The 23,337-nt window shown below is 34.3% G+C and overlaps 2 protein-coding genes across 4 annotated transcripts; both read left to right on the top strand.

Moving 5' to 3' along the window:
• The first annotated feature begins 197 nt into the window (after positions 1 to 197).
• LOC133679159 (tryptophan--tRNA ligase, cytoplasmic) lies at positions 198 to 4,772 on the top strand. Its single transcript, XM_062101666.1, has 11 exons — positions 198 to 642; positions 729 to 914; positions 1,202 to 1,253; positions 1,389 to 1,454; positions 1,640 to 1,726; positions 2,093 to 2,185; positions 3,156 to 3,236; positions 3,643 to 3,714; positions 3,917 to 3,985; positions 4,139 to 4,249; positions 4,428 to 4,772. Exons 1-11 carry the CDS (start codon positions 296 to 298, stop codon positions 4,476 to 4,478), a joined length of 1,215 nt encoding a protein of 404 aa, XP_061957650.1. The 5' UTR covers positions 198 to 295; the 3' UTR covers positions 4,479 to 4,772.
• Positions 4,773 to 7,325: 2,553 nt separating this feature from the next.
• LOC133680425 (protein ETHYLENE INSENSITIVE 3-like) lies at positions 7,326 to 10,685 on the top strand. Of its 3 annotated transcripts, none has more exons than XM_062103367.1 (2): positions 7,326 to 7,694; positions 8,416 to 10,685. In XM_062103367.1, the coding sequence occupies exon 2, from the start codon at positions 8,535 to 8,537 to the stop codon at positions 10,422 to 10,424; it is 1,890 nt and encodes a 629-aa protein (XP_061959351.1). In that variant the 5' UTR covers positions 7,326 to 7,694; positions 8,416 to 8,534; the 3' UTR covers positions 10,425 to 10,685. The 3 variants fall into 3 exon arrangements, with proteins under 3 accessions (XP_061959351.1, XP_061959350.1, XP_061959352.1); XM_062103366.1 differs by having other exon boundaries at positions 7,327 to 7,694; positions 8,426 to 10,685; XM_062103368.1 differs by lacking the exon at positions 7,326 to 7,694 and adding an exon at positions 7,709 to 8,017 and having other exon boundaries at positions 8,426 to 10,685.
• The last annotated feature ends 12,652 nt before the right edge of the window (positions 10,686 to 23,337 follow it).

Below are 23,337 nucleotides of genomic sequence, written 5' to 3'. Positions count from 1 at the left end.
GATACTTATAAATTACACTTTCAATAACCATGACGATAAGTACAGTGATAGACTGATAGTGGAAATAAATCAAATAGTTTAGAGACCCAAAAGGAGTACACGAATTCAATGTGAAATATTTAAAATAAAAGGATCATTTAATCATTTCACTACAAATACAGGGACCACAATAGCAATATTTCACTTCTTAAACTTGGGTTTTGCCAAAGTAGCGGTACTTGTCTCATCGCACTCACTGCGGCCACCACCACCAACATCCCGTCGGCCCCTTTTCTCTGTCTCTCAGCACGCTAAAATGGAGGAGGAGAAGAGAGAGACTCAAAACCAACCAGCAGAAGAAGAGGACCAAATAGTCAACCCATGGGAAGTCGCCGCCAAAGACGGCGGCAAGATTGATTACGACAAACTTATCGACAAATTCGGCTGTCAAAGACTCGACCAAACACTAATTGACCGTGTCCACCGCCTCACCGGTCGCCCTCCCCACGTCTTCCTCCGCCGTGGCGTCTTCTTCGCCCACCGTGACTTCAACGAAATCCTCGACGCCTATGAAAAGGGTAAAAAATTCTACCTTTACACCGGCCGCGGTCCTTCCTCTGAAGCATTGCATCTAGGGCATCTCGTTCCGTTTATGTTCACTAAGTAAGTGATGAATTAGTTGATTAATTAGTTAGTTGTTCTTTGGTTTGCTTTAAACTTGATAAAGTTTGTGTCTTTGTTGGTTTTAGGTATTTGCAAGATGTGTTTAGGGTTCCGCTTGTGATACAGTTGACTGATGATGAGAAATGTATGTGGAAGAATTTAACCGTGGAGGAAAGTCAGAGGCTTGCACGTGAGAATGCTAAGGATATTATTGCTTGTGGGTTTGATATCACGCGGACTTTTATTTTCTCGGATTTCGATTATGTTGGTGGGTAAGTCACAAGCTTATTAACTTCAATTTGAAGAATAAATCTGAAAAATTGATGTAGGGAAGTGCTTAGGCGACAATGCGAATGCTCCGTCATGGAGATATGTACATGAGTGGTCTATTATAGTATGGTTAGCATTTGTGATTGAATGTGGCAATGCTGATATAATATTTTCTGCTCGTTGGATGGTTTTTTTGATGTACTGTGCAGTATTTGGTTTGTCATTGATATCAATTGAAGCATGTCCTTTGTTAATTTTTGTTGTGCTGACTGTCTGTTTTTACTTGAAGTGCATTCTACAAGAACATGGTGAAGGTTGCAAAGTGTGTCACATTGAATAAGGTGGATATCCCCCCCCCCTTTTGTATATATTTTATTTATTCATGTGTAATGTGTCCTATTGAGGTACTTGTGTTGTTTTTGAATTCCTCTGTTTTCAGACGATTGCACTAGTTTTAAATTTCTGTTGCTGTGCAGGTCCAGGGTATTTTTGGTTTCTCGGGTGAAGATCATATTGGGAAAATCAGTTTTCCGCCCGTGCAGGTTAGTTTTGTGCTGCTTTCCACTGATGTTATATGACAAGTATGCACATGTCTGTGGTGATGGGAATTTATGTTGCTTGACCTCCACAAAACTCCATATTTTGATAATTGCTTTTTATCAGTTTTCTGAAATGAATGCGGTATCCAAGGAAGTGATCCAATATATTTCATTTTGTGTTGGTGTAGGCAGTTCCATCATTTCCCAGTTCATTCCCACACCTTTTCTCGGGAAAAGATGACCTCCGTTGCCTAATACCTTGTGCAATTGATCAGGTCAAACTCTCTCAATGTTCAAGGTTTCTGTTCAATTTGAATATACTTTTCAATCTAATCAATGCGTATGGACTGCTTCGTAGATCTTGTACTTGTAACTCTTTGAATGTGAAATTACATGCTGCTTGCTGTTTTTGGGTTGTTCCATATAGATGGTATATTGGCATTGGTAGAAAGCTGCCATGTAGAAGTGTTGATATTCTCATAATCTGGTGCTATTTTTCATTCTTCAGGAAGTTTTTTGAATCTTAGTTTGATAATCAGACCATTTGGATGATTATTGTGCCTGTTGTGAGAATATCTGCAAGTGCGTGTTATGCACTTACTTCTGTTCTCACCATTGTCTTCCTTTTGTCATTTGTTCAGGATCCATATTTCAGAATGACGCGGGATGCTGCTCCTCGGATAGGATATCACAAACCTTCATTGATTGAGTCAACATTCTTCCCTGCGCTGCAGGTATTTTATCTTTGAAAATGACATTACTTGTGTTCTAATAAAAACTAACATGCGATTGTAAAATGCATTTATGAAGTTCTTATTTGTTGTGCTGCTGCTATTTTTGTTGTCTCTATTACTACTACGACTACTACGACTACTACTATTAGCACTTTCTCTAAGTTTAACTTAAGATATGACAACTGAAAAATGAACAGGAAGTAGGTTGATAGCCTTGCAAGGACATGCTTTGCTGACGTGTATAGAGGAATTACCTATGAAAATGTGTATTGGATTTAATTAAATGGCTCATTAGAAATGTCAAATATAAAAAAACCAAGAAAATGATGCATAGCACATTGAAGGGTGCGTCATCCCATTAGATGAAAGGAAACTTTGTTATCATACTTGGATCTTGCTCTTCTCAAATACTGTTTCAGGAAGGATTTAGTATTTCTGATGCTTGAGAGGAATATTTAGCACATGCCTTGATGCAAATCAAGAAACTAAACGAGAATATGCAGGAAATGCACAAAATATAGATGCCTATACCTATCGATAAAATTCTTTTTTCAATCCTCTGGGAGCCTGAATAACATGGACTGTTTGTTTTGAATAACTATGTGCAGAATAGTATTAATATTTTCCGTTATAGTAACGTGATGGTTATGATTTGCAGTGAGGGATTTTCATGCTATATTTTTTCCAAGGTTTTGTCTAGAAGGCTTTTATAATGGAAAAAAAAAAGATTTTCTCAAGTGCTTTGTGCTTTAGCGTATTTTAAGATATTAATGTGCTTTTCTTGAAAGATTAGAAGAAATAAGCTTTAGTAGTGGAATGATTACTGAAACCTCTATGTTCCGATCCTAGCATTGATAGTACACTTATGAAGTTATCTGCCTTTGTATTTTCTGAGAATTACATAGGCACATAGCTTATGATTGCCGCTGGCAATATCATGACTGATCATCTTTTCCTGAATGTCATGCAGGGGGAGACAGGAAAAATGTCTGCTAGTGATCCAAATTCTGCCATCTATGTGACTGATTCAGCTAAAGTCATTAAGAGTAAGGTATGGCCTTGGAAAGGACATATTGCTCCTTGCATGCTTGTGTGTGCACATGGTGTCCTGTTAACATACCAAGTGGATTAGACTGTTGATCTGCCAACTTTTCTAGTGCACAAAAAAATCCACTTGATTTGCTGTATGATTTGAAGGTATTTAATTATGTAGTTATGCACATCCTCCTTCTCATTTTGACATTTGAAATCTGAACCAGTGCCAAGACTCTTGTAGCTAATCACTATTGAAAGGTACTTAATTTTAAAATTAAGACTGAACTTGGACCTTAGAGGTCTGCATTACTTAGAATTTAGAAATATGAAGATTAGGTCAATGTGATGAATAGCATGGTGTGTTTAGTGCTGTGCTCGAACATAATCTTTTTACTAATGGTAAGTTTGCTTAATGGAAACAGATCAACAAGTATGCGTTCTCTGGTGGGCAAGATTCTGTAGAGAAACACAGACAACTTGGAGCAAATCTTGAGGTAGCGAACACTTTCAGAGACAATTTATTTTGTGCCAAAACTTGGAAGAACTGTTCTTAGATAATTTTCATAAATATAGAATTCATGCTTGCTTTGCCAATGATAGAATTTCATATTGTTATTCTTGTTTATTTTTGAATGCTTGATTTCCCGTGGCATGGAAAGTGATGACAAACACATTTTCCGTTTTGAAATTATTCAGGTAGATATTTCAGTCAAATACCTGAACTTTTTCCTTGATGATGATGCTGAGCTTGAACACATTAAGAAGGTGAGATTTCTTATTTTTGGTTGATTTGACTGATCCTCTGTTAAGATATTTGGTATTTATTCAAAATCTGGCACATTCCACAATGTTAGTAAGCAAACAAAAAATAATACTTGATCAGCTTCTTTTTTCTAATGCACAAGTATCCTTGTTTAGGAGTATGCTGCAGGACGTATGCTAACAGGAGAAGTGAAGGGCCGCCTTGGCTCGGTTTTGTCTGAGATAGTAGAAAGACATCGTGCAGCTCGAGCCAGTGTGACTGACGAAGTAAGCCTTTGGCATCCCTCTATAAATTTATGCAATGCAGATTACTACGGTTACTGTATTCCATCTTAATTGCACTTGGATGTGGTGGATCTATGATCGTAATAGTTGCTGAAAATCTCAAGAAATTGGAGTAAAAGAGATCCTGATATCCATCTTTCTGGTTGTTTCTTTATTTCAGGTTGTGGATGCTTTTATGGCTGCACGGCCCCTTCCCAATATGTTTGACTGAATGCCAAACAATGCTGGTTTTCATCAAGCTTCAGTCGAAGAATCCACCGTTGCTTTTATTTTTCAGGCAAGGCTGCAGAGTGGTCACGACAAAAATGGCCTCCTGAATATACTAGACGATGTGCAAACATCGGTTGCCTTTGTTAGACAATTTCATTTTTTCGACCCAACTCTAAAAATGAAAACAGGTGTTTAGTTTTATTTCTTATATTTAACTACACGGGAAAGTTTCCTTTGTATGAAAAACATTTTTGTTTGAAAGGATAGATGCAAAGAACTGGTCTTCTTTTCCTGAGGGGAGGATAGCGAAGACTTTCTGATGATCAAAAGAGAATCTACATTGTCTTACAATCAGCAGCAATAAGTCAGCTATGCAATTAATGGATTCCCCCCGGGCTTCAAAATGGCTGCTTCTATGCCATCCATCTATTCAGATCAATCAGGAAATGATTTATCATAGAGATAGTGAAGAGAGATGCAGGGAATATGTTTTTTGTATTTCCACAAACGTTTTGCAAAAAATTTAATTTTTTTATGTTTTTTATTGTTTTTGATGTATTGGTTATATATATATTTTCAAGTAAAAAAAAGAGTTTTTTTATATTAAATTGCAAACTAAGAAGACAAGGCTTGCATGAACTTAAGGTGTTAGGTTAAAATTATATTAAAAAACATGGCTGTGCATTTCTTTCAATGGCAGCCATCATAACTGCTGGTGGCAGCGAACATGGTGGTTGTGGTAGTGGTTGCCGCGTATAGTATAGTCGTAGAATATATGATATTTTGAAATTAAATTCATTCCCCCTTCTCTCTAATACCGTAAGAATGAAATCCCATCAATTTTTCATCTAAATTCCCATCTTTCATCCTTGACCCTAACTTTCATTCCATTTCCATCCTTTTGCATGGGTCAGGTGGTGAGTAATTTTCGTTCTCCTTACCATTTTTTAATTCAAACCCAAGGGGCTGCATGGATTTTTTATTTTTTATTTTTAAATACGTAATTATGACTTGACTAGACCTAATAAAAAATGGATTTAATCTCAATATGCCAAAAAATAAATAAAATCATGCCAGTTTAGAAACACCACACCTCCACATTTCCTGGGATCTATTAGCAAATTTCACTAATAATTAATGCCAAGAAGAGATTACGATTAGTAAAATCATTGATTAATTTGTGCCCCGAAATCTATGAAACCAGAATCGGATTCCTAGAGGACATAATTGAATCTCTATAGAACTCAACGCCGAACCTTTTTACAGTGCTATTAAATAAGGACACCAAGTTGTATTTGGGAGTGTAATGGAACGTCTTTTTGAAAAGCTTTTATATTTATTTATTTATTATTTGTACTTCTAGTTAAAATAATAATATTAAAAATAATTTATTTAAAAAAAATATTATTTTAATATATTTTCAAGTAAAAATCACTTTAAAAAATAATATTCATTAAAATCATGAAATAATCACTTTCTTTTCTTAATGATACGTAGCATTGGATTTTGTTTAATTCATCATTATTCCCATATATATAACACATCAAAACTTTACATAGATACTGACAAAATTAATATCGAATAAAGAGGATTGAAATAGTCTTAATTTCTAAAATTACAGGAAATATTATTGTACAGGAATGTTAAAAAAAACCTGAAAAATAGAACTACATTGATTCGCCTTTGTTCAAAGTTGCATAAAAACATTCAAATTAGTTTTCTCAAACCAGAGTATCTCACTTACTTTCTATACTAAAATAACTAAAAACATTTTAATGTAAACAGTGAAGCTATTTCTTCTTTTTTTCTCATTTCTTGTTTTTTTTTTAATTTCACGTTTAAACTCTCTTTTTCTATAACCTAATTACATGAGATAGAGTCGTAAATCATGGTAGGAGGAAACAATATACATTTCTCTCTCTCTCTCTCTTTTTTTTAAGTAAAACCGCGTTTTGAAATTGTCTTTAAACTTGTTAAATTAAGCTAGATAATTTTCATGTTATTTAATTTTAAAATATAATAATTTTAAAATATAATAAAAAATGAGTCAGAAAAAATTATAAAATTTTAAGATTACTTACTGGACTCAGTTTAATAATGATGTGTAGTACTCAAAAAAACTCATCAAATCTCACCGCACCTTGATAAAATTTACTGGTAGAACATTTTTGGGAAATGAGTTGAAAATAGAACAAATGTAAAGTTAGCAGATACATGAATCATGTTACCGGAAAACAAAAACCTTCTATGGTAGGATTAAAACGCTTTGTCAAGCACTTGAGGGCCTAGCTGCTGTGGTCAATCGTGTGACTTGTTCCGTCCTCGTCCCGGGTTCGACCCTCTATGTGCACGCCTGTCACCCCCGTGGTGCCTAACCTGCCCTTGGGCTTGCAGGATGTCCAGTGAACCGTGGGGAATAGTCGTAGTGCGCGCAAGCTGGCCCGGACACCCCATATAAATCAAAAAAAAAAAAAAAACGCTTTGTCAACTCTAGAATCAATGGCAAGGTGTAAAAACACAGGATTCACAAAATCTATTAGCCATGAATGCATCCCCACATACAAGGACAAGGGTGTGTTTGGGGATCAGATTGTCTTTCTGAAAAAATTTTGTTTTTAATTTTTTAATATGTTTAAATTAAAAAAATTAAAAAATTATTTTTAATATTTTTTTTTAAAAAAAAGAATAAGCTGTAAGCCTTCGTTGGTGAAGAAAGTCAGTTTGCTTTAAAGAGATACATGGTACATGGGGATCATCAAATCAAGACAAGACTTGCCTCCACACGTATCTCCGGTCTTGTATTATTACAAACTCGCCCCCCTCGCTCTCCCTCTTGTCTCTTACATAAACCAGCACTTTCAATGTTTTGGATTGGATTGGCTTAACCTCCTCAGCTTGAAAACTTGACCCTTCACCATCCTTTCCTCCCATTTCCCTTCTCCTTCCCCTTCCTTTCAAGGGTTCTTGTTAAAGTTCTTTGCTTTCACTTTCTTTAACCCCACCATCATCACCCCACTAGTTTCACAGTCATCAAGACTCCTCTTTTATCACATAGTTTATTCTGGAGGACAATAATATATACCCCTAGTTGGAATATTATATGCCCTTCTTTTCTCTCTCTCAAAAACTAAGGAAAAGATAGTCCTTGTTGCAGGATTGACCTGTAACTTACTCTCTCTTTAACCAGTGCCAAAGACTTCTACTTCGGTGTTTCCTGGTAAACTTTCTTCACATTTTTTCCCCTTTTTTCCACCCTGAGCTGTGTTTTTGGTTTTGCTGATATGGGTCCGTGTTCTTGTGTGCTGTGTATTCTGTTTCTAGCTGGTGGATCTCTAAAGCTTGAATATTGGATGTGGGCTCTTCAATTTTTATGGGTCTAGTTTTAGTTTTGCGATATGGGTTTTTGATTGTGTTAGATCTAAGGTGTTTGATATTATTCGAGGGCTTTTTCCATATTATTTGGAAGGAGGATTGGAATTTCTATGACTGATCAGTTTTTTTTTTTCTTTCCTGGAAAGTCTGACTCAAACTTTATAGAAGGTGAGATCCGGACAGTCAAGTTAAATATGGGCTAGATGATAAGATCAATTGATTTAAAGTTTACTTTTTTCCTTCAATATTAAATCAAGTAACTCTGATTTGATCCTGATTCATCTCTTTTTTCCTTCAATATTAAATCAAGTAAATCTTTCATGCTTATTGATCCGCTTACTTCTTTCAATATGAAGTAGTTTATGGTTCTATAGACTTTGTATTTTTTTTAATAAGATATTGTGAACAATAAAGAACGAGTGATTGATGTGTGGGATCTTGATTGCATCAGTAAATGGAAAGGTGGATTATTGAATCGTGTTTGATGGTTATGCACGCCTTATCTATTTGGAAATTATAGGTTGAGCAGTGTTTCGAATATTGTAATTTTTACTAATATTTTACAGGTTTCATCAGGACTCGAAGTTTGGTGAAGAGTAGTTTGAGGAATTAAAGTTTGGTGATTTGAATCAATTTGAGCTGCTTACAAATTCTGGTCAACTGGGGGGGTTTTGATCTGTGAAAGATGTCGATGTTTGATGAGATGGGGTTTTGTGGTGACATAGATTTTTTTTGTGCTCCACTTGTGGAAGGAGATGTGGCTGCTCCGCAAGCTGAACCAGAGGCTACTGTGGATGATGACTATAGTGATGAGGAGATTGATGTTGACGAGCTTGAGCGAAGGATGTGGAGGGACAAAATGCGTCTCAAAAGGCTAAAAGAACAGACCAAAAGTAAGGAGGGGATTGATATTGCTAAGCAGCGTCAGTCCCAGGAGCAGGCCAGGAGGAAGAAGATGTCGAGGGCACAAGATGGGATCTTGAAGTACATGTTGAAGATGATGGAGGTTTGTAAAGCTCAAGGTTTTGTTTATGGGATTATAACGGAGAAGGGAAAGCCAGTGACTGGGGCATCGGATAATCTTCGAGAATGGTGGAAGGACAAAGTCAGGTTTGATCGAAATGGTCCAGCTGCCATAACAAAGTACCAAGCGGATAATTCAATCCCAGGGAAGAACGAGGGTAGTAATCCAATTGGTCCAACTCCACACACCTTGCAGGAGCTTCAAGATACCACCCTGGGTTCACTCTTGTCCGCGCTGATGCAGCATTGTGACCCTCCCCAGAGGCGGTTTCCACTAGAGAAAGGTGTTTCTCCCCCATGGTGGCCTTCTGGAAACGAAAAATGGTGGCCTCAATTGGGGTTGCCTGAGGACCAAGGCCCCCCACCTTACAAGAAGCCTCATGATTTGAAGAAGGCATGGAAGGTGGGTGTTCTCACAGCAGTGATTAAGCATATGTCTCCTGATATTGCCAAGATCCGCAAGCTTGTGAGACAGTCCAAGTGCTTGCAGGACAAGATGACAGCCAAGGAAAGTGCTACTTGGCTTGCAATTATCAACCAAGAGGAGTCATTGGCTCGTGAGCTCTACCCTGATTCCTGCCCACCATTGTCATCATCTGCAGGGAGTGGATCTTTAGTCATTAATGATTGCAGTGAGTATGATGTTGAAGGAGCTGAAGATGAGCCAGACTTTGACGGGCAAGAGTGCAAACCTGAGACTCTCACCTATTCTAATTTAGGGATGGAAAGAATGAGAGAACGGCTGCCTCTTCGACAACAGCCATATCCAATTAAGGGAGAAGTTATCTCCAGCATGGATTTTATTCAAAAGAGAAAGTCATCCAGTGATATAAACATGATGGTGGATCAGAGAATCTACACATGTGAGGCAGTTCAATGTCCTTACAGCCAAATTCGACTGGGTTTCCCCGACAGGGTTTCTAGGGACAATCATCAACTGAACTGCCCCTTCAGAAGCACTTCATTAGAATTTGGACGATCAAATTTTCACATTAATGAAGTCAAGCCTGTCATCTTTCCTCAGCCATCTGTACAATCCAAGCCAGCCGCTCCCTTGGTGAACCCTGCCCCCCCTTCCTTTGATTTATCAGGAGTTCCAGAAGATGGTCAAAAGATGATCAGCGAGCTCATGTCAATCTACGACACTAATATCCAAGGCAACAAGAACACAAATCCTGTTAACAATCTGGTTACAGGAGGTCACCATGTTTTCCAGCCGAAAATCCAACATCAACAGGACAATCACAATGTCTTGCGGCCAAAAATCCAACACCAACAGGGCAATCACTTCCGAAGTCAAGGCAATGTGATCGATGGAAATGTCTTCAAAGAGTCCAACATCAACTCTAACCATCAATTGTTTTCGCAGGAAGGTGGTCAGTTTGACAGGTTTAAACCTTTGAATTCTCCATTTGAGACCAGCCAAAACAACAGCAGCTTCAACTTGATGTTCAGCTCCCCCTTCGATTTGTCCCCTTTCGAGTACAAAGAGGATCTACAAGGACTGGATTCTCTGCCAAAGCATCAGCAGGATGTTTCAATCTGGTTCTAATAACAATACCAGAACTCTCCTCGGAGTTGAAGAGCTTTTCTGATCTTGCATTACAAATCCAGTGTAAACTCTCACTGGCAAGAAGCTAGTGTGTGTACTTCATTGTATTATTTTCGCAGTTGTTAGTTGTAGAATCCTAGGTAGCTTGGCAGGTATCATATGGGCTATAATAAAATTTGTGTAAAATTCCCATAAATTAACCTGCTCTTGATTACATATGAGGTTATGAGATATGACTGCCAAACAAATAAGTTAGATGTATTTGCTTCTTTTTTTTTCTTTTTTTCTTTTTGCTGTTTATGGTTAATCACTCAACCATAATTCTAGGGTTAGGAATTTGATGTTGTGGCTTGTAATTTTTATTATCATGCTCATGTATCCGTTAATGTGTCATCTAGTCAAATCTAAGTTAATTACTTTTATTAAAATAATAGAGTTGTCTATATATATATATATATAGACACACACACACACACATATAAGATATATTTTTGGATGAGATAACTGAAACATTAAAAACATGGTCTGGTGTGATGAAACGAGTTGCATGGATCGATGGTTTGAATCTTGAATTTTTCAAGTTAATTTGTTGTATTAACATGTGCTGAGAAACCCTCAGCTCGCGCAAAAAGATAACAGAGAAGCTGATCTCCCTGTTAAGTCAGGTCTAATAATGTTGCAAGTCCGATTAGTAATTTTTAGCACAAGAAATTAAAAAAATAATATATTTCAGCAGTATAATTTTTTTTTTTTTACTAAAACACAGCAAGAACAATATTTCTAAGCGTTACAATATCATTAACGGTGTAAATACTTTATTTTCAGTGTTATACACAGTATAATAAATCTATATCTACCATAAATAGTGTTTTTTCCATATATTTTAAAGTATAGTGTATTAATGTAATCCGTGAGAGCTGAGTAGTTTTTCTTTTACAAATGTTTTGAAAACGTGTTTCATTTTGAAAATGTTAAATTTATTTTTTTAATAATTTTAATAAATTAATATTAAAAATAAAAAATATTAAAAAAACCATCCTCCACCATGACTAGAGGTGATCAAAAGATCTGAAAAACCAATTAAATCGAGAAAATCAGAAAAAAATAACTATAAAAATTGAACTATAAAGAAAAACCGATTAAAATGTTTTAAAAACCAACCAGTTTTGTTTGGTTTTGGTTTTATAAACTTGAAACTGAAAGAAAAAAAAATTGGATCCAAATCAAAAAAAAATCAATCTAAATAAAAACTAAATCAAACTGAAAAAATTCTAATTTAATTATTAATATTTTATAAAAATTAAATCAAACTGAAAATATCAATCCCTGCTCAGCCGCTCTAAACAAACAGTAAAGAAGAACATGGTGGCTGCATCTTGATGAGGGGGAGGGTTGTCTTTTCGTGAATCATTAAAGGCCATCCCCATGTGATTCTTGGACCCTACGAAAAAAATAAAACCAAGTTAATGTCCACGAAGGTGGCGGCGATATGATTTCTTTTTGTGGGGCCGGTTCCTCTTGGAAGTTCCCGGGCGACCTGGCTGTAAAAAAGTCAACATTCATGCGTGTCAAGAATTGAGAGACGTATCATCTCAATCCTCTCTACTCGCGTGGGCCCCTTATGACAAGACAGCATACGCTAGAAAACAAAAACTGAATCCTTTTCAGTGGTTGAGCTGAGTTTTGCCTCACGTTTTTGTAGCTTCATGAGACTTCTTGTAATAATCCGTATGTTGCGTTTGAAGGGCGTTTAAGAATAATTTTCACGAGTTCGGTGCATCGAAGAGACATCCACTCTTTTTCTTAATTTTTTATTTATTATTATTAATTTAGCTATACAGGTGTAGGTGTATATTGAGTGTTGAAATTAATGATTTTTAATGTTAGACTTGAAATATTAATTTTTAAAAAGAAAATATAAAATCTAACTTCTTAATTAAAATTATATTTATTTTATTTTTTATTGCATGTATTGTTTACCTATCAAATATATTCGTCCTGGAGGAATATTACATTAATATTTAAAGAAATTACTTCGAAAAACACTTTTAAACATGGTTAATTGATAAGTATTTTTATTTTTTTATATATTTATCTCTCCGATTATCAAATACACATTTAATTGTCAAGCATGTAGGGATTAGGAAATACGTAATTACTCTGCCTTCACTGTCTGTCCTCCTCGTGCTTTCAGCTTTTAGCTTAATGATTCATCCATCACCAAGCCCTCCTTTTTAGACAACCACTATGATTTATTTATTGGAAAACACCATCTAATTAGCTCTCATTTACGTCACTCTTCAATCTTCATGTCTTCATATATTTATCTAATTAATAAATAATACACTGTAAGCTCAAAATAATAATTTTCACGTGTTTTTTTTATGGAATATTCGGTAAAATTAATATTAATCCTTACAGTTCAGTAAACAATTATTAAAAGCGATCCGAACCTAGTTTGTCGATACATTAAGCAAAAGGGTGAGGATAATCATGATATATAATACATTATAAAATTATTTAATTTAATTCAGATAATTAAATCAAAATCGATGATCAAGTTAGTAATACGACAGTTTATATTCATGCGAGGAAGTAAGAGAATCTAAATTATTATTTTTTTAAAAAAATCATGATGTGGATCGAGCAACCATAGCAAAGAAAACAGGCGTTGACTGCTGGTAAATATTTAATTAGCTGAAACGGAAAGAGTTAAGATGACAAGAAATAAATGCAGAACTGAGCTAGAGAAAACTCGAGTGTCAGTTGTCATGCATGAACCAAACGATTGAAGAATTAATACAGGTCACAAAGCTCATCAAAATCTTCAAGAAAATGTAATTAATTATCAGAAGGTCACTGCAACGAGGCAGCAAGCCAAAGCCATTGACCTTAGCTGGCGATGCAAGTCACAGTAAAATACAGGGAAAATGCTCTTCGTGTCCAGGTCCTCCACTCTCCCCCCATCCTACGTCGAACAGCAAGCATTTCAAGGAAGATAGGCACGTTTAAGCACGGTTAACATGCATAACAACAAGGAAATAATAGAATAAAATAAGGAAGATGAAGTTTTCAAAGCATCCACGATATCACCATTTTCCATTATAATGATCATAACAATCAAATCTGCTTTGAGGCGTTGATTTGAAAAATTTAGAATCTAAGTCAGGTCTAAAGTTGAACTAATTTATAATAGACTTCATCGGGATGACCCATGACTTATTTTGATCATAAATTCAATTTATACCTACCCTGATCAACACCAATATATTTTTTTTTATTTTAAATATAAAATTGCATTAACTTGGATAAAAAAAATAATTTTAAGTTGATATGATTCAAGTTTTTTTTTTTGTTATTCCCGGGCCGGAATGGAGAATTGTAATTATGATACGTGCAAGCTGTGTTGTAGACCATACATTATATATTAAAAAAAGAAAAAAGAAAATCCCTTTCCACCTTTCCAATTTTTCCTCCTTCACATAATGGCTTTACCCATTGGGTGTGGATGTGATGCGAGCCCGTGTTTTGAGTTCTTTGTATTTTTTATTTATTCTGAGAATCATGATACAGGTTTTTAATTTGGATAGAGCACCGGCCGACCCACAGCTTTATACCTTTTGGTTTAATACCATCCTAGTCAACTCTTACCATGATTATCATATTCGAGTAGGGTACTCGAGTAGGATGATGAGTTTTGCTCGTATAAAAAAAAATATAATCAGAAAAAAATGCAGGAAAATATAGGCTATAGTACTTCATTTGTATATTTAATTGAGAATTAGCAAAGTATATTTTTTAAAATTCAGATTCTCTTACATTTTGTTATCTCTAGTAAGCATAAACCATTAAATTCAAGGACATTTCTACAAACATGATTTTAGAGAATTTAAAAAATGATAACAACACTGCTGATTATTCTTTTTTTAAAAGAAGAAGAAGAAGAAGAAGAAGAAGAAGAAGAAGAAGAAGATCGTCAGTTTTGCTAATGATGAGGTTGAAACACGTCCAATCCATACCTGAATGTTTTCTGAATTTCAAGCAATGGCTCGAGTTTTTGTTCGGGTCTGAATTCCTAGGCCTCCTGGATCTGGACTTGAATCTTTATGTAACACTTGAGGCTCGAGGGAGGCTAGATGAGATGGTCTCTTTTACAGGCCTTCGTGGGCTTTTGTGCCATCAGATCCAAGGCTTTCGAGAGAAATACACGCATCGTATCTCTCTCAATTTACATGCAACTCCAATCCCCTTGTACATAATCTTTCAATTACCTCACTGAAAATAACTTTTCGCGTGATACATTTATATTTATATATATAAAAACTTATTTTCAAAGCGAATTCTCTGCAAAGGTGAAAACCATGAAAATATAACTAATATAAACTTTAATCAATAAAAAAAGTAAAAGAAAAAAGCCCTTTCAAGCAGCCTGCGATACCCGACAGAGGACATGAATGCCTTGCCATTAATTTGGATCCCTCTGTGCCAGAGGACAGTCCAGAGGGCTGCTCTCAATCTAGCAAATATACTCCTCGACCTGAAGAAATGAAGGGCCGTTGAACAGATGGCCCTCTTGGAAAGATAATTGACCTGTTTTCCTCATTAAGATAGACAACTGCCCGTAGTCTTTCTGTAAAATCAAGAAAGGAGAAGTTGTACCCATGACTTTTAATCTAAAACAGAGCTGTAGGTTCATAAATCAGGTCGATTTAATTGGAAAAAAGGGTTCATATCTTGTTTTTGATCTTGCAGAAAACTTTGACAACGATTGAAAGTCTTAAAAGATCTATTTATGTATAAACTTTTTTCAATAAGGTGTTTGTTGTATGTTGACCTCAATATCTCAAGAACCTACACTTTCAGCAACTCCTTTTTCTGACCTCAAGGAGTTTCTTGGTATTTATTTGCATGTCTTTACATTTTTTTAATTCGGTTTAAAATGAAACTCAGTTCAAATCATCAAGCTGGGTTTTGTAACCAAGTTCATGTGCACATATAATCTAACAATTGACTAATCTTGTATGAGCCAGAAAAAATTCAAATAAATACTTCAAATCTTGACACAAACGAAAGAATGTAGAGGGATTTGTTGAAACTTTGTTAGCAACTGCAAAACCAGTTAGTTTACAAGTCAAAAACACCAGCTGATCTTAAGCCAACTCAACCTTAATATCTTACCTTAACCTTAACATGTAAGGATGTAATGTCACCAGTCATTACCTAAAGTAAATCTGTCCTTTTCTTGATAGTTATTGCTTACTTCCAATTTGACAAATAATATAGTAACATTACACCACTCACCTACTCCTTCCTTTTCTTTGTCTGATCTGCTATGCTCTCACTCCCTCCAAGCTTCACTCACCAGCTTTAGACTTGAATTAACTTGAATTACATTTGTTAGGCCCAAAGGCTGGGCGAATGCTTTGTATGTCTCATTCATACTGAATACAAAATTAACTTGAATAACATTTATAACTTTGCATGCCTGATCCATACCGAGTACACATTTAATTTGAATTACATGCATATATATGCATTGCAGAGTCTGATTAGCTATGAAACCCCCTTTTATACAAAATTATCCAAGGATGGGGTAGATGGGCTGCTGAAATAGCAATTCTACTCTGTTTCTTTTCTGACTTTTCCCACTGTTGTGCAAGAAACGTTCCTTTTAAAGGATTTACAAATTAACTTTGTGTCTTGTGCAGAATCAGAGCCAATGAAACTTCGGTCTTTATCCCTTGATGATCGGCTAAGGATTGCTGTTAATGTCGCCTGGTGTCTAAACTACCTCCACAATGAAAGAACAATTCCCCATGGAAATCTCAAACCCACAAACATTTTATTAGAGCCTCCAAACATGAATCCACTGCTCACTGACTACAGTCTCCATCGAATATTGACATCGGCTGGCACAGCAGAACAAGTTCTGAATGCAGGTGCTCTTGGCTATCGGCCACCTGAATTTGCTAGTTCAACTAAACCCTGCCCGTCATTGAGCAGTGATGTTTATGCATTCGGGGTTATCTTGTTAGAGCTCCTAACTGGAAAAAGTTCACCGGAGACAGTTTCTGCAGACCCAGGAGTTGTTGATCTGACCAACTGGGAGAGGCTATTGTCTGAAGAGAACCGTTCTGGTGAGTGCTTCGATAAGCTGTTTATGGATACCCCTAATGTGAAGGCACCCAGAGTTCTTGATGAAATGCTCCAGGTGGCTCTTAGATGTTTCCTACCAGCATCTGAAAGGCCTGACATGAAAACAGTATTTGAAGATCTTTCAACAGTAGCATTATGAAAGACACCTCAAAGCAAACAGAAGTTCTAACCATTGTTCTTGCGACTAACCCAGTTTATTAGTTCCACTGTTCTTTCTTTTTATGAAGGGATACTACTTCTAATTGTTTTTGCTCGTATTTAATGTTCGTAAGCTGCTGTTGATCCTGTGAATAATCGCTTTTGATAGGTGGTTTACAAGTATTTTTTTAGACTCAGGAAATTAGGGAAATAAATTTTTCTCAGATAAGTGGATTAAGCCATTCTTTGTTAACCCTAGCTTGTAATGTATACTCTTAACAATGTTCATTTCTAGATGCAAAAACATTCTTTTGCTGCAAGTTGTTTAATTATTGAACCTTTTACTTCTTTTTTCACATTGTAAGAGTGGAAGAGCTAACTATCCCCCTAGCAAAATGAAAATTGTTGAATGATGCCATGGCATTCTCCTAATTCCACTTCTAACATTTTCTTTAAGCATCTCTTATAATTATCATAAGCAGAAGCCTTCCTTCCATAGCATGTGGAAGCTCAGGTTCAAGATTCTTACAATCCACGAGGACTTGATACCTGGACAACTGAAGGTCTCAGATTTTCAATTATAGAGCAAGTTGACGTGAGACTGCTTTACTCATAACCAATCCATTAAGCAACATATGAAAAAAACTTGCTCACCTGAATTCTCAGAGGAAACACAGCAGGCATGCCATAAAATAATATTCAATACTACGCCACCAAACTGAATGAAGTACTTGGAATATAGAGCAAGCACTAAGATCAGCTTCCTTGAAGGGTTGGGAAATTATTGAGAAAGTAAAGATCCTCGTATCCAGAATCCCAGATAGATTGCTACCCTGGATTTGAGCTGTGATGTTTCATCTGTTCCAGCCCACAAGAGTTTCTGAAGCCCTGGTATGCACTTCTCAAATGGGGCCGCTAGCATATGGAACCCAATTAGGGGAAGCATACTAAATGTCCTGGTAACGCAAAAATGAATTAAGATGACAAAATCAAGAAAAAAATAAATGTAAAGGATTAAAAAATAGAAATTAAAAAAATAAGAAGATATAAAAATTAAATCAAATTAAGTGCAAATGGATGATATTGAAAAAACAAAAACTTCAAGAAGTGTTAAAATCAAAATAAATAGAAATCAAAAGAATGGAACCAAACCCAAAACAAATACAAAGTGTAAGACATAATTTAAATTTTAAAGGCCTAACATGGATACCAAGGTCCAAGAGAGAGAAAAGAGAGGTAGGATAAAAAAAATTCATCACTGCTGAATTGCCGCTTGCCTTACCAAATGCGCCCCCCAAATAACCATGCCACAGCCTTGTGCTTTGGATAAGATGGTGATAGGGTTTTTATTGGCCATCAGAAGTGTCCTTATGCATCTTAATAAATAGCACGGGAGACTCTGACGTGCTAACGCGTGGCACATGTCAGCATGATTTATTAATATTTTAATAAATATTATAAAAAATGGTCCAATGGCATATCATTAATACAAAAAAAGTGTGATAAAGGCAAAAATATCATCGGAAGTCATTTTTAAATTTTGAAAAGTCAAAGGTTAAATATATATTTTTACAGTGTAAAAAAATATAAAAACAAATAAACTCCTCTTTGCAATGTCATTTTTTTGTATAGCAGCTAAGGGGTATAAACATTATTTCACTGTGTAAATAAAAAGAAAACGATGAAAAAATCCCTTAACAAAAGACCACTTATTTAGATTTCAAAGGTAAAAAGATATTTTTAATTTGCATTTTTAAAATTAAATGATGAAATTGTTCCTGTTCAATCTATAATGATATTTGTATCTCATGAAAAATATGATTTTACCCTCAATGTTAAGGCAATTGTTAATAACAAAGAAGAGTAAAATAATCATTCCACTGTTTAAATTCACAATAATTCTACTTGTATGATAAAAAAAAGTTATATTCATTTTAATTTTTTTTTTTATAAAGTTAGGAAATTTGGCAAGTAACCTCTCGGGGTGGGGTGTGGTTATGAAATCTAGCTTGAACAATAGTCATCTTTGATGACCCATGAATTTAAAATTTAATTAGCATATGATTTCATTTGCAATCAGATATTTTTATGTTAAAATAGTATTAATTTATTAAAGAATATCTGAAAAGACTTCAGAATTAAAGAAAAAGATGGATTAAAAAAACACTCGAAGCCAATCCATGAGCTGCCGGAAGTGGTTTTTATAACGATTAAAAAAAGGAATGACAAGGAACGTATGGATGCAAGAAGGAAGCACAAGTGGGTGACTGGTCGGCACCTCTTTTCATCGTTCCATGTGTTCAGTCATCAGCATCCCATGTGTAAACGACTCTTTTTAGATAGATTCCTCGGCACTGACCCACAAGTCTAAAAGCATCCAAATAGCCCAACGACTTCCCCGGCTGGCACACCTCGGGCGTGCTTCGCAGCTTAGCCTGCTTTTTGTTAAACCTCCATTTATTTTTTTTAAAAAAAATTTCTAGTTATTTTAATATATTAATGTACAGAATAATATTTTAAAAAATAATTATAGTCGCTCTCAAAACGAGAAAGAGTGAAGGAAGAGAAGCTCAAGACGACACCATGGGAAATTGTAAGAAGTTCGTGTTGTTCTTCTTCTTTCTTTCTATGCTCTTAATTAAACAAGTCCCTGTCTAATTATTTATTTAATTATAATCGAAATCACAACGTTAGATAGAACGTACGAATGCTTTCAGGATCGCATCAAATTGGATGGCAATCTCACGTTCTCTGTCCTGTTTTTTTTTTTTTTACTATTTTTCCTGGGAATTGATATTGGATGGACATGTAAAAATCTCAATTGATTGTGTCTAATCTCTCTCTCTCCCCCCCTCAAAGATAAGGACAAAATATTCCACTAAAAAAAAAGGTCCTGATTGACGTGGGCCGGCTTAAATTGTCGACGACAGCATCCGTCAGTTTATTACATCATGATGTCAATTCTTTCTCTTTTTTTTTCAAAATGATTTGATTTTTTGTATTTACTGTGCTAATTACAAATATAAAAAAACCCGACAGTTGGATGGCTTGCATGCCAGGATGCAGAAAAGCACAAAAATGGGCAAATCGATTCACGAAAGAGCAATAGCAAAAGTTCATTTCAGATTTCTAATTTATAGATCAAGTGTTTTGAATTATGACTTCTACCTATAAGTTATTATCCAAGATTTCTTTTTATAAATAATTAAAATAAAAATAAGTTAAACTAAATTTAAATCGAAAGCATGTTTTATAAAAATGAGTCAAAGTAACTTCTTTTTTTTTAAAAAATAAATACAATGTAAATTACAATCTATAATATAAATTAAAAGTTAAAAAAATTCATTTTTTATTGAATCGAGATTTTGACTTGATTTTATACAGATTTTTAATTTAAGTTAAAAAAACAATTAAATTAATTTACAAGAGTCACATGAAACATAATCTAAATCTACGAATCACGAAGAACTATGATTTCAAATATAAAGCGAGCTGGGAGCATAGAAAACCCTAACTGGGAATTAATTAAGAAAGCAAAATTGACAACTTATTCAGTTTTTTACCCGAAAAATATTACGTGGCTAGATCAAATTGGTTAACAAGATGAACCCTACAATAATCTCGACCGACCTGTATATCTACATGTGCATTACAATTCTTTATTCCTTGCTTGAAAAGAAGAAAGAAAAGGAGATCGATCGAGATGTTCTTCATCTAATTCGATCAATATTTAATAAAACCTATTAAATTGAAAAATTGAGTCAGGCAGTACTTTTCTGATCTGATCGAACTCCACGTAAAAGATTCTACATCAGTAAATAGAAAACTGGGTTCATCAAGTAAAGAGGAAGAAGAAGAAGAAGAAGAAGAAATGAATTTAAAAGATCTTTGGATCCTAATCACATGCGAGGAGGCTAATTCAATAGTAATTAAAGAGTTTAGAATATTAAACTAAACTCATGATCACAGGTCCCTTCTTTTCTCTTCCTTTTCAGCTTGACGACTTACGTTCCCCTTTCCAGCTTCTTTCCCCTTTCTTGTCCTCTAGTTTCTTTAGTCGATTTGTAATTTAAAGCTTCGGTAATTAAAAGTCAAAGGCATGTTTGCATGTGCGGTCAGGATTGTTTTTTAATGTGTTTTTAAATAAAAATATATTAAAATTATAATTTTTAAAAAGTTATTTTTTATATTAGTACATCAAAACACTAAAAATATTAAAAAAATATTAATTTAAAATTAAATCGAGACAACCCATTCGAATCTAACTAGATTTACCAAAACAATCATGCATGTGAGTTTATCTAGATCAATTCAACAAATAACCCAGCTCGAGTTAGAACTCGAATCAGCTGGTTTTCAAATAAATTCACCGGCCGAGTTTGATAGCTGTCAAAGAAGACTGCTAGGAGAGGAACTCTTTGACTCGAGACCATATGGAACTGAAACTAGCTCATCAATCCGTACATGGACTACAGGCACACAAATTGAGCACATTATTGAAGGCGAAGTTCCATGTCCATCACTGTTATAACATGGAGCTGAATTAATCAGCTAATGCCTGAGTGGTCCGTCCGGCCATAAGCATAGCGGCTGAGCCCACAGAAAGCGATGCTTTTCCATGTCAACCTCCCTTTGGTTTTATTCGTCTGGTCTCCATTTTATACCGAAATTCTCTTTCTAAAAAGAGAATTTTTTTCATCACTTTTTGGCAGTGATAAAAGAGAGAGAAAAGGCACAGATGATGAAGTGTCATTATAATTCTTGAAAAAGTTATGATTAGGGGCTTGCATTCGAGTAAAAATCAAGCTATTCCAGAGAATCTTTTGAATTATCTAATTCTCCCACTCAAACATTATATATATATATATATATATATATATATATATATATATATAAAAGTTAGCAGATAAGCTTGTGTGTATTTTTATTAATTTCACGAGTTCTGAAGTTGACGACTATACAAGTTTCAATGATCATGAAGAGACTCAAACTCATGATCATTAAAAAATAAATCCAAGATCTGACCAGTTGAATTTTTTTAAAAATTATTTAATTATATTTTTTATTTTTAAAATTATATTTTATTTAAATCTACTATCCACATTATTAAGCCATGCAAGCTTTGTGGGTGGAGGAGATGAAGAGTGATAAGAATTAAAGGGCAAGTGAAGCAGAATAATTCAAAATCATAACTACTGTTAACTTATACATTGAGAACAGAAATTATTTGTTTTTTTTTTTGGTAGAAACCGTGTTTTGAGATTAATTTTTTTGAATTTTTTTAAATTATTTTAATGTGCTATTATAAAAAATAAACTTTAAAAAATAAAAATATTTTATTTTTATATATTTTTAAATAAAAAATATTCGATATTTTTTGCTTTATGCATTGCTAAAATAATTTGCCTATAATAGTCACTTGAATTGGACAACCCAGAGCTTCATTAATTAAATAAATAAATCATTTGTCACAAAACTGAAAACAGCATTCATACCACATGGCTAGAAAGGGAAACTTTATAATAAAATTGTACAGTCACAATTTATAAAGAAGTAATAACTGGGCAGCCACCAGAAAAAAAAAAGAATAATAAAAAGATTATTCAGTATTAATGGCTTATAAAACCTACATAATCACGCTCAGATGTTGCAAAAAAATAATAATTTATTCTTGGTATTTTTTTTCAACCTGAATTAAATTTTATATTTTAACAATTTCAAGAGTGGAAATCCCATGCATTTAAAAAATAAATTCCAACCATCTACGTGGTGGTTCAGTGATAAAAACTTAAGATTAAAAGGTTTATTTTCTTTGTGGTCTCATATTCGAGCCATGTGGTTATTCATATGATGACCGCTGGAGGTTTACATAGTCGTTAACTTCAGGGTCCGTGAGATTAGTTGAGATGCGCACAAGCTGGCCCGAACATCCACGTTAAACTAAAAAAAAACTAAAAAAGAAGAAGATGAATTCCAAATAAATCTTATAAAATATACAAGCAATCTCAATAATTTTACCATCAAACTTTTACAAGTTCTTGATCAAAGACTTTATCTAATCTTAAGGCTACTCATTTATATTTTTCATCTAAATTATAGTATTTAAAAAAAAATAAAAAACAACATCATTTTTCTATAGAATTAATAATAAAATTGATATATATATATTTAAAATATAATATCCCAATAGTTTAATGATATATCATTTTAATTTTAAAGCTAAAAAAAATATTGAATCTATACCTTTCACTATTAATAAATATTTACATAATATAAATTTATTTTTCAGAAATCATTAGTTTAATTATCAAAAATATATATAAGGTCATCCGGATATCCACAATTATAAAAATAAATAAATATATTTACATAATACAGAGAAGTCTGGGAATGTTTGGCAAAAAAACGAGTCTTAAAGTGCAGATAACAATACGTAGAAGATGGATGGATTATTAAATATAAAAGAAGAACTTACACTTCATGCTCTCATAAACGTTAAAACATAAAACATAAAACATATTATAAAAACAATTCATAAATCTCATAAATATTTTTTTTTATAAAAAAGCAAAATACAGAATAATTCCTTACACGAGTGGGTTAAGTCATGTTTAGCTTG

This window comes from Populus nigra, chromosome 19 (assembly GCF_951802175.1).
Source record: "Populus nigra chromosome 19, ddPopNigr1.1, whole genome shotgun sequence".
Classification (NCBI taxonomy): Eukaryota; Viridiplantae; Streptophyta; class Magnoliopsida; order Malpighiales; family Salicaceae; genus Populus; species Populus nigra.
The sequence above is the reverse complement of the archived record's forward strand: the minus strand, read 5'-3'. Positions and strand labels throughout refer to the sequence as shown.